Source organism: Rhinoraja longicauda, chromosome 38 (genome assembly GCF_053455715.1).
Source record: "Rhinoraja longicauda isolate Sanriku21f chromosome 38, sRhiLon1.1, whole genome shotgun sequence".
In the NCBI taxonomy this organism is placed as follows: domain Eukaryota; kingdom Metazoa; phylum Chordata; class Chondrichthyes; order Rajiformes; family Arhynchobatidae; genus Rhinoraja; species Rhinoraja longicauda.
The window spans coordinates 11,667,972-11,679,314 of NC_135990.1; the positions used below are offsets into that span (position 1 = coordinate 11,667,972).

At 50.6% G+C, this 11,343-nt stretch overlaps 1 protein-coding gene across 1 annotated transcript; it reads left to right on the forward strand.

Moving 5' to 3' along the window:
- The first annotated feature begins 3,880 nt into the window (after positions 1-3,880).
- nmba (neuromedin Ba) lies at positions 3,881-10,567 on the forward strand. The gene is made up of 3 exons (XM_078429942.1): positions 3,881-4,177; positions 6,174-6,361; positions 10,284-10,567. Exons 1-3 carry the CDS (start codon positions 4,015-4,017, stop codon positions 10,332-10,334), a joined length of 402 nt encoding a protein of 133 aa, XP_078286068.1. The 5' UTR covers positions 3,881-4,014; the 3' UTR covers positions 10,335-10,567.
- The last annotated feature ends 776 nt before the right edge of the window (positions 10,568-11,343 follow it).

An 11,343-nucleotide genomic window follows, 5' to 3' on the forward strand; every position in this document is an offset into this window, starting at 1 on the left:
TAGTCCCTGCCTCAACCACCTCCTCTGGCAGCTTGTTCCGTGCACCTGCGTGGACTAACATGGTGATCGGGTAAATGGGAAGATAAATCATCTGCGGGGTTAAATGAACGGGTTGTCGGTTCAAGAATCCAAATAATAATGAAGCGCCGTGGAGGTTTATACAATGGTGTCACAGCGGTCGAGTTGCTGCCTCACAGCGCCAGAGACCCGGGTTCCATCCCGACTATGGGTGCTGTCTGTACGGAGTTTGTACGCTCTCTCCGTGACCGCGTGGGTTTTCTTCGGGTGCTCCGGTTTCCCCCCTGCACCACCAAAGACGTGCAGGTTTGTAGGTTAATTGGCTTCAGTTAAAATTGTAACTTGGCCCCTTGGTGTGTGTGTGGGATAGGGTTAGTAGGCGGGGATCGAATGGCCTGTTTCAGCGCTGTATCTCTAAAGTAAAGTCTACAATAACACCAAGGATTCGTTTTCTTTCACAAACGTATTTGAAAAGAAGTGTACAGAGGTCAGGATGATCGCAGAGTGTGGAGGGCGAGAGATGTTTTACATCCGTCGACACCAACCGGTGTGTCCTGCGTTGAAGAAAGACATGTAATTATATACAATTTATTTTCTGGACATGGTTTCTGACATAAAGTCGCGCTATGTTTAGATATTGTGCGGAGAGAGAGGGGGCGAGGGCAAGATAACTGGAATGGAATTCAAAAAAACACTCCAGATATTGGAAATCTGAAATGGCAGCAGAAAGTAGACATAAAATGCTGGAGTAACTCAGCGGGACAGGCAGCATCTCTGGAGAGAAGGAATAGTCTCCTAATGTACAGTTTTGGGCTCCTAATCTGAGGAAAGACATTCTTGCCATAGAGGGAGTACAGAGAAGGTTCACCAGATTGATTCCTGGGATGGCAGGACTGTCATATGAAGAAAGACTGGATAGACTCGGCTTGTACTCGCTGGAATTTAGAAGATTGAGGGGGGATCTTATAGAAACTTACAAAATTCTTCAGGGGTTGGACAGGCTAGTTGCAGGAAGATTGTTCCCGATGTTGGGGAAGTCCAGAACAAGGGGTCACAGTTTAAGGATAAGGGGGAAGTCTTTTAGGACCGAGATGAGAACGTTTTTTTTCACACAGAGAGTGGTGAATCTGTGGAATTATCTGCCACAGAAGGTAGTTGAGGCCAGCTCATTGGCTATATTTAAGAGGGAGTTAGATGTGGCCCTTGTGGCTAAAGGGATCAGGGGGTATGGAGAGAAGGCAGGTACGGGATACTGAGTTGGATGATCAGCCATGATCATATTGAATGGCGGTGCAGGCTCGAAGGGCCGAATGGCCTACTCCTGCACCTATTTTCTATGTTTCTATGTTTCTTCAGAGATGCTGCCTGTCCCACTGAGTTACTCCAGCATTTTGTGTGTGTCTTCGGTTTAAACCAGCATCTGCAATTCCTTCCTATACAGTTTAACGAAGGGTCTCCGATCTTAAACATTAACTCTGTTGACCTCTCTCCACTGACCGACATACAACAGAAGTCATAGGAGCAGGCCATTCGGCCCATCGAGCCTACTGCGACATTCAACTGTATGGGCTGATCTATCTTTCCCCCTCAACCCCATCTTCCTGCCTTCTCCCCATAACGTCTGACACCTTTACTGATCAACAATCTGTCAATCCCTGCCGTAAACATAGAAAGGTACAACACACGAACAGGCCATTCGGCCCGCAATGTCTATACCGAACAAAATACCAAGGTAAACTAATCTCCTCTGCCTGCGTGTGCCATTCATTGTGATCATCCACAATCAGTAACCCGTGCCTGCCTTCTCTCCATATCCCTTGATTCCGCTAGCCCCTAGAGCTCTATCTAACTCTCTTTTAAATTCATCCAGTGAATTGGCCTCCACTGCCCTCTGTGGCAGAGAATTCCACAAATTCACAACTCTCTGGGTGAAAAAGCTTCTTCTCACCTCAGTTTTAAATGGCCTCCCCTTTATTCTTAGACTGTGTACGTCTCTAAATGATCCCCTCTCATCCTTCTAAACTCCAGTGAATACAAGCCCAGTCTTTCCAATCTTTCCTCATATGACAGTCCCGCCATCCCTGGGATTAACCTAGTAAACCTACGCTGCACTGCCTCAATATCAAGGACGTCCTTCCTCAAATTTGGAGACCAAAACTGCACACAATACTCCAGATGTGGTCTCACCAGGGCCCTGTACAACTGCAGAAGGACCTCTTTGCTCCTATACTCAAATCCTCTCGTTATGAAGGCCAACATTCTGACTGTCTACCCATTCTATCCCTATCTAAAAGCTTCTTAAACACCCCGATTGTATGTGGCAGCGAACCCATGTAAAACATACTCGACTCGCACGCACATCGTTGTTAATCTTTGACCTGCTGAGTCTTTCCAACATTTGAGTGTGTGAGACTTGGGAATATCTTCCTGCCTGAAACTCTCTGGAGAAGTGGATGGGTGGTGGTGGTGGGGAGGATGGGGTGGAAGGTTCTCTGGGCTGAATGCTGAGTTAGAGGGTTTATCGGCCATCGGCCATCGGCCCATCGCAGCCTGACGGCCCCTCCGATGTACATTCGAGCTAAGCAAGGTGACCGTGTGTTGACAAGCGCCATCGTCGCCAGCCACAGGCGAGGTCCCGAGGGACTGAAGTGTAGCCAACGTTGTTCTTTCCTTGAAGGATCCAGTTCATTATAGGCTGCTGAGATGCTGAAGCACAAAGTGAGATGCACTTTGTATTTTGCTTAAGGTACCAGCACCTGCAGTTATACTCAGAGTCATGCAGTTAGACTCAGAGTCATACAGTTAATCTCAGAGCCATGCAGTTAGACTCGGAGTCAGCATGGAAACAGGCCCGTCGGCCCAACTTGCCCAAGCCGACCAACTACACCTGTCCTACCTACCTGTGTTTGCCCATATCCCGCCAAACCTTTCTCATCCGTGAGTGATGGTGAAACTATTGGAGAGGATTCTCAGGGATAGGATGTACTTCATTTTGCTAGAGGGTGGGCTAATTAGAGACAAGCAGTGTGGGGCTTTGTAAGTAAGGGGCTGGTCACATCTTATAAACCTGACTGAGTTTTTTGAGGAGGCGATGGAGTTGATTGATTCCTTCTCTCCAGAGATGCTGCCTGTCCCGCTGAGTTACTGCAGCATTTTGTGTCTACCATACCCCGTTCCTGCTTTGTCCCCATGTCCCTTGATTCCGTTAGCCCTCAGAACTAAACCCAACTCTCTCTTGAATACGTATAAGAAAATAACTGCAGATGCTGGTACAAATCGAAGGTATTTATTCACAAAATGCTGGAGTAACTCAGCAGGTCAGGCAGCATCTCAGGAGAGAAGGAATGGGTCGAGACCCTTCTTCAGACTCAAAGCCTAGTGTGATAATTGGCTGGTTAGAAATGTAAAATCGTCCCTGTTGTGTGTGGGCTAGTGTTAGTGTGCGGGGATCGCTGGTCGGTGCTGACTCGGTGGGCCGAAGGGCCTGTTTCTCTAAACTAAACTAGTTTTCCCTCTCCCCCTGACATCAGTCTGAAGAAGGGTCTCGACCCGAAACGTCACCCATTCCTTCTCTCCCGAGATGCTGCCTGACCCGCTGAGTTACTCCAGCATTTTGTGAATAAATCTCTCTTGAATACATTTGTGGACAAAGAGAGGTGTGTGGGACCTTTTGTTTCGGGTCGAGCTGAATGAACATCGCTCCCGGATCATCAACCCAACCAACAGTCTCGCCCATCTTCTCATTCATTCCCTCCCGGCTTGGTTGTTGTGCGTTAGTCATCAGTGGTCTGGGCTTCTTCAAGGCTTGGGTGCAGGAACGCCCACCGGTCATCTGTCGGGGTATAAGAGACGAGGAGCTGTGGAAGGGCGAGACAGAGCGGTGGAAGGGCGAGTGTTGATCGCCAGTCTCGTCCCCACACACGCACGCACACACACATACACACACACACACACACATACACTCTCACTCACAGAGGAGGGAGAGTGGGGCTCGCAATGGCACCGTTCACCGGCCGCAGGTTGGGCCACCTCAGCCTTGTCGTCTACCTGGCTACCTTCTCCTACCTGTCCGCCGCCGCCTCCGTCAGTCTGGATCTCACCCAAGCCGACAAAGTCTCCAAGATCAAAGTCAACCCGAGGGGCAACCTCTGGGCGACAGGTGAGAGATGTGCAGGCGGGCGTGTGCGGGGATAAAGGGGGGGGGGGGGGGCTTTGGATGGGGAGGGAGAGGGAGAGAGGGAGAGGGAGGGGAGAGAGGTAGAGAGAGGGGGAGAAGGGGAGGGGGAGAGAGAGAAGGGGAGAGGGGGAGAAGGAAGGAGAGAGAGGGGGAGAGGGAGGGAGAGAGGGATGGAGAGAGGGAGGGAGAGAGGGATGGAGAGAGGGAGGGAGAGAGGGATGGAGAGAGGGATGGAGAGAGGGAGAGGGAGGGGAGAGAGTTAGAGGGAGGGGGAGTGAGGGGGAGAGAGGGAGAGGGAGGGAGAGAGGGATGGAGAGAGGGAGAGGGAGGGGAGAGAGTTAGAGGGAGGGGAGAGAGGGGGAGAGAGGGGGAGAGAGGGAGAGAGGGAGAAAGAGAGAGACAGGGAGGGGGAGGGAGGGAGGGGAAGGGGGACGGAGAGAGAGAGAGGGAGGGGGAGAGAGATGGAGGAAGGGGGAGGGAGAGAGGAGAGGGGGGGGAGAGGGAAGGACGGATGTTGAGTAATCTCTCGCCAATATCTGGGACAGGAACTCACAGACAAACCGTGTGAAGGGAGAAATTGCAGATGCTGTTTTACACCGAAGGTAGACACAAAGTGCTGGAGTAACTCAGCGGGACAGGCAGCATCTCTGGAGAGAAGGAATGGGTGGATGCTGCCTGACCCGCTGAGTTACTCCAGCACTTTGTGTCCATCTTCGGTGTAAACCCGCATCTGCAGTTCCCCTTTCTTCACTGTAAGTTCAGACTTGGCAAAAGTAACGGGATTACTGTGTCCCGCCTCAGTCCCGGCTCCTAATCCTTGCCTCTCCTCAAAAGGGCGCAGCGGTAGAGTTGCTGCCTTACAGCGAATGCAGCGCCGGAGACCCGGGTTCGATCCCGACTACGGGCGCTGTCTGTACGGAGTTTGTACGTTCTCCCCGTGACCTGCGTTGGTTTTCTCCGAGATCTTCGGTTTCCTCCCACACTCCAAAGACGTAGGTTAATTGGCTTGGATAAAACAATTGTAAATTGTCCCTAGTGTGTGTAGGATAGTGTTAATGTGCGGGGATCGCTGGTCGGCGCGGACCCGGTGGGCCGAAGGGCCTGTTTCCACGCTGTATCTCCAAAACTAAACTAAACTCAATTGCTCTTTGTTGTCACCGTCCGGGCGAACATGGTGAATTTATGAATTTTAGGATTTTTGTTCAGTTTAGTTTAGAGATACAGCGCGGAAACAGGCCCTTCGGCCCACCGGGACCGTGCCGACCAGCGATCCCCGCACATTAACACTATCCTACACACACTGGGGACAATTTACGCCTATAACCTGACTACGGGTGCTGTCTGTACGGAGTTTGTACGTTCTCCCCGTGACCTGCGTGGGTTTTCTCCGGGCGCTCCGGTTTCCTCCCACACTCCAAAGACGTGCAGGTTTGTAGGTTAATTGGCTTCGGTAAAATTGTAAATTCTGCCTAGTGTGATGTAAGAAAATAACTGCAGATGCAGGTACAAATCGAAGGTATTTATTCACTAAATGCTGGAGTAACTCAGCAGGTCAGGCAGCATCTCAGGAGAGAAGGAATGGGCGACGTTTCGGGTCGAGACCCTTCTTCAGACTCAAAGCCTAGTGTGATAATTGGCTGGTTAGAAATGTAAAATCGTCCCTGTTGTGTGTGGGATAGTATTAGTGTGCGGGGATCGCTGGTCTGTGCTGACTAGGTGGGCCGAAGGGCCTGTTTCTCTAAACTAAACTAGTTTTCCCTCTCCCCCTGTCTCTCAGTATGAAGAAGGGTCTCGTCCGGAAACATCACCCATTCCTTCTCTCAAGAGAGGCTGCCTGTCCCGCTGAGTTACTCCAGCATTTTGTGTCTATCCTCGGTGTAAATCAGCATCTGCAGTTCCTTCTTACACAGTGTAAGGAAACACAGCCCACTGGTCTCCCTGTGACAGACGATTGTAAATGTGTGTGTTTTGTTCCTAGGACATTTTATGGGGAAGAAGAACGTGTTTGATTACCCAGATGAACATAACGGGACCCCGGCGCGACTGCCCCTTGCTTCCCCTGAAGACCACAGGGCAATGGGTACCCTGCTGGGCAGGAGGATGCTGGAGATAGCCTTGGCCCAGGAGGCAGAGAGGAGGCGAGTGAGGTACGAATCCGGCGCTCAGGTGAGTCAGTCAGCGATTGCTACTAGTCGGACGCGGCTGTGGCTACAAGATGCGCCCTCTCCTATCATAGACAGCGTGGAAACAGGCCCTTCAGCCCAACTTGCCCACCCCGACCAACATGTCCCACCCACACCAACCCCGCCAGCGAGTCCAGCAAACCAATGAAACGTATAAGATTGATCTTATCGAAACGTACAAGATTATTAAGGGGTTGGACACGTTAGAGGCAGGAAACATGTTCCCAATGTTGGGGGGAGTCCAGAACCAGGGGCCACAGTTTAAGAATAAGGGGTAGGCCATTTAGAACGGAGATGAGGAAAAACTTTTTCAGTCAGAGTTGTAAAGGTGTGGAATTCTCTGCCTCAGAAGGCAGTGGAGGCCAGTTCGTTGGATGCTTTCAAGAGAGCTAGATAGAGCTCTTAAGGACAGCAGAGTGAGGGGGTATGGGGAGAAGGCAGGAACGGGGTACTGATTGTGAATGATCAGCCATGATCACATTGAATGGCGGTGCTGGCTCGAAGGGCCGAATGGCCTCTTCCTGCACCTATTGGCTATTGCCCGAAGCCCGAAAAATGTGTGAAACCAAACCCTTGTCGTGTTTTGGCGCAGCGGGTGGAGCTGCTACATCTCAGCCTCTCAGCGCCAGAGACCCGGGTTCGATCCCTGACCTCGGCTGCTCTCTGCGTGGAGTTTGCACGTTCCCCCTGAGACCGCGTGGGCTTCCTCCGGGTGCTCCGGTTTACCCCCCAAATCCCAAAAGACGTGCGGGTTTTTGTAGGTTCCCGGTGTGTAGGGAGTGGACAACATGGAACTGGTGTGGGTCTGGTCGGCGTGGGCTCGGTGGGCCGAAGGGCCTGTTTCCGTGCTATATCTTTCATCCAATCAAACATATGCGGTCACATCGTGGCGCAGGTTTGTTCTGGCGCTTGAGGTGTTAATGTTACGTTAAGAAAGTTAATCTTAAACGTTATGCCTGTCTAATTTCAATGAGCCAAACGTATTTGGTGTATGTTATGTTAACAATACCCATTTTACCTTTTACGTGATAACTGGACTATATACACCCGTTTTACCTGTAACTGGACTGTATACACCTGTTTTACGTGTAACTGGACTGTATACAGGGTGCACATTGCAACAAGTGTATCACAAATCACTCCCAATGCACACTCTCCACTTCCTCGCCCTCGTCATCCATCCAGACACGCCCTGGCGGTCCGTGTTACCACATGCCGGCGGGAGCGGTCCCCAGTGGAGGTCTCTCTAGAAGGGAGTCCTCCCCCTTCACATGGGGGACCTGGGGTGGAGAGTGTTGCACAGAGCCGTGGCCTGCAACAGGTAATTGAGCCGGTTCACCGACTCGTCCGCCACCTCTCACTTCTGCGGCGAGGAAGAGACCGTGTACCATCTATATACTAAAACTCTCATTTGTTTGTTTGTTTGTTCCTGCACTACAGCCAAAACTGTACACGATAGCGCGACAATTTTAGGCCCACCTTACTCACCGTCGTCCCTTTGGTGCTAATGGAGAAGTTTCATTGAAATCGGTGTTATATTTTTAAAGTTATTCACATTTTAAAGTTTAAATCTATCTCCTAGGGAAGGAGGGGGGAGGGAGGGAGGGAGGGAGGGATGGGAGGAGAGAGGATAAGGGGGGTTGAGGGGGATGGAGTGGGGAGGGGGAGGGGAGAAGGGCAGGAGGGGGCGGGGATAGGGAGGGGGAGGGGGGAGGAGAGGGTGTTGCACCAATGCAGGAGAGGTTTGGGCCCAACGAGTCCACTTGGTCTAGTTTGTATTTACAGTGTGAGAGATTGCAGCCCCTGTTCGAGTATCTGAAGGGGCTCCTCCTCAGGCTTTGGCTCCATTTTAGTCCCCCGCACCTAATTTTTTGGCACCCGGTACAGAGAGGGGAGGGTCGGGAGGGAGAGGGTCTCCCTGTCGGTCTGCTCCTGGGCCTGGCCAAGATGGCCGGTCGCGGGTCCAAGCAGCGGGTAGTCGATGGCCGCACAGGGGTCGGCTGCCCGTCCCTCTTCCGGGGTAACGTCCGTGCCCGCCTGTCCCTGGAGAGGGAACCCTGGATGTCTTCTGTGAACGCTGGTCACTATGGGAGGTCGATTGTATTGGTGATAACGTTGCCGGAATTTTAATTTGATAACGGTTTTGTTTGTAAACTGCCGATACGGGCAGCTTTTGATTTGATCGCGTTAAGACTTTGTATGTTTGTTGTTTTGGAATAAAGTATTTGTAAATATTAAAAAATGCCTATGATAAAACCAGGGTATTTCTGAACAAGAATCCCAACCCAAACCACCGCCTGTTCATTCCTTCCACAGATGCTGCCTGACCCGCTGAGTTGAAGGTTCTGGACCAGGCATTTACAATAGACAATAGACAATAGGTGCAGGAGGAGGCCATTCGGCCCTTCCAGCCAGCACCGCCATTCAATGTGATCATGTTCAATGTACCCCGTTCCTGCCTTCTCCCCATACCCCCTGACTCCGCTATCCTTAAGAGCTCTATCTAGCTCTCTCTTGAATGCATTCAGAGAATTGTCCTCCACTGCCTTCTGAGGCAGAGAATTACACAGATTTAGAAGGATGGGGTGGGTGGGTGGGTGGGGGGGGGGGGGGGGGCTGGGGGAGGGGGACTGATCTCATTAAAACCCACCGAATAATGAAAGGTCTGGATAGAAGGGACGTGGAGAGGATTTTTCCACTAGTGGGAGAGTCTAGGACCAAAGGGCACAGCCTCAGAAAAAAAAAAGACTTTCCCTTTGAATGGAGATGAGGAGGAATTTCTTTACAGAGGGTGGTGAATCTGTGGAATTCATTGCGGAGGCCGGGGCAATGTATATTGATTGATACGTTCTTGATTAGTAAAGGCATCGAAGATCACTAGGAGAATGGGGTCAAGAGGGAAGGATAGATCAGCCATGATATAGACTCGATACGATGTGATAGAACTTTATTTATCCCAGGAGGGAACTTGATCTGCCGACAGTCATAAAACACAAGATACATGAAACATGAAATTAAAGTGATGAGTGGAAAGGATTGGGGATGTGCAAAGATTGGGTGAGGAGGGAGGGGAATCAGTCTCAGTCTCAGTCTACCCCACGACAGAAGGGGGAGGAGTTGTACAGTTTGATAGCCACAGGGAAGAAGGATCTCCTGTGGCGTTCTGTGCTGCATCTCGGTGGGACCAGTCTGTTACTGAAGGTGCTCCTCAGGTTGACCAGTGTGTCACGGAAGGAAGGGGGGGTGAGCTGCATTGTCCAGGATGCCCCGCAGTTTTGAGGAGCAGTTTGATGGGCCGAATGGCCTAACTGCTCCTATGTCTTATGGTCTTCCTGCAGCACGTTCACCAGATTGATCCCTGGGATGGCAGGACTTTCATATGAAGAAAGACTGGATAGACTCGGCTTGTACTCGCTGGAATTTAGAAGATTGAGGGGGGATCTTATAGAAACTTACAAAATTCTTAAGGGGTTGGACAGGCTAGATGCAGGAAGATTGTTCCCGATGTTGGGGAAGTCCAGAACAAGGGGTCACAGTTTAAGGATAAGGGGGAAGTCTTTTAGGACCGAGATGAGAAAGTTTTTTTTCACACAGAGAGTGGTGAATCTGTGGAATTCTCTGCCTCAGAAGGTAGTTGAGGCCAGTTCATTGGCTATATTTAAGAGGGAGTTAGATGTGGCCCTTGTGGCTAAAGGGATCAGGGGGTATGGAGAGAAGGCAGGTACGGGATACTGAGTTGGATGATCAGCCATGATCATATTGAATGGCGGTGCAGGCTCGAGGGGCCGAATGGCCTACTCCTGCACCTATTTTCTATGTTTGTATGTTGTGTTTTACACAAGTGTAGCCCACTCCCACGCTGTGTAATGTGTGGTGTGTCACGTTTAACCCTGTTTGTTTTCTAGGAAACAGGATTAGTAACAAAGATTATTGAGAGATATGTTAAAAACATATGATGATGGTCGAGCTGAACCTTGGCGAAGATGAGACGTCAACAATCTGGGAGGAGCAGTTACAGCAACCGAACGTGGCCATTTTATTGTAACAATAGTGCATTTGTGTTACACACTTCATGTATTGTTTCTGTACACTTCTCCATGAATTAAAGAGGGAAGCAAGGACTATTCTATATTTTTCTGACTCTTTTGCATTGTTAAAGCACTTTTAATGTAAACCGTCAGGTTGTAAGTGGTGAATAAAGAATATATTGTTTAAGCAACTAGTACTTCCACTTTAATCCCCAGGAGGATGGACTCAGAGACGGGATCTCAGTCGCGGTTTAAACGATGCTCTCCCTTAGTGCGGGTCCTGGCGGAGGGAGAGGGGTGGGGACGCGAGCACCCATGGGTGGGGGTCGGGCTCCAGTGGCTCAGCGAGTCCAGTGACCGGGGTTCGACTTAAGACTCTAGAGATGCAGCACATGGAACTGGTCCTCATACACTAGCTCTATCCTGCACACACAAGGGACAATGGACCATTTTACCGAAGCCGATTGAACTACAAACCTGCACGTCTTTGGAGTGTGGGAGGAGACCGGAGCACCCGGAGAAAACCCACGCGGTCACAGGAAGGACGTGCAAACTCCGTGCAGACAGCGCCTGAGGTCAGGGAGGGAACCCGGGTCTCCGGCGCCGAGAGGCAGCAACTCTACCCCTGCGCCACCGTGCTGCGACCCTGCCCTTGGGTGCTGTCAGTGTGGAGTTTGCATGGACTGTGTGGGTTCCCTCCGGGTGCACCAATCTCACTCCAGCACACACATGTTAATTTGCCTTTCATCTGTAGTTTTACTTTAAACCCGTGGTTTGAATCTTCAATTTAATTACAAACCCTTCACATTTTTCCATGTTATTAGTTAAAGACACAGACCAACAGTATGAACATTGAATTCTAAAATTTCAAGTAATAACCCTCTCTCTTCCCTCTCCCCACCCCGGCATGTTCTTTCTCGCTATTCTCCCGCCTCCA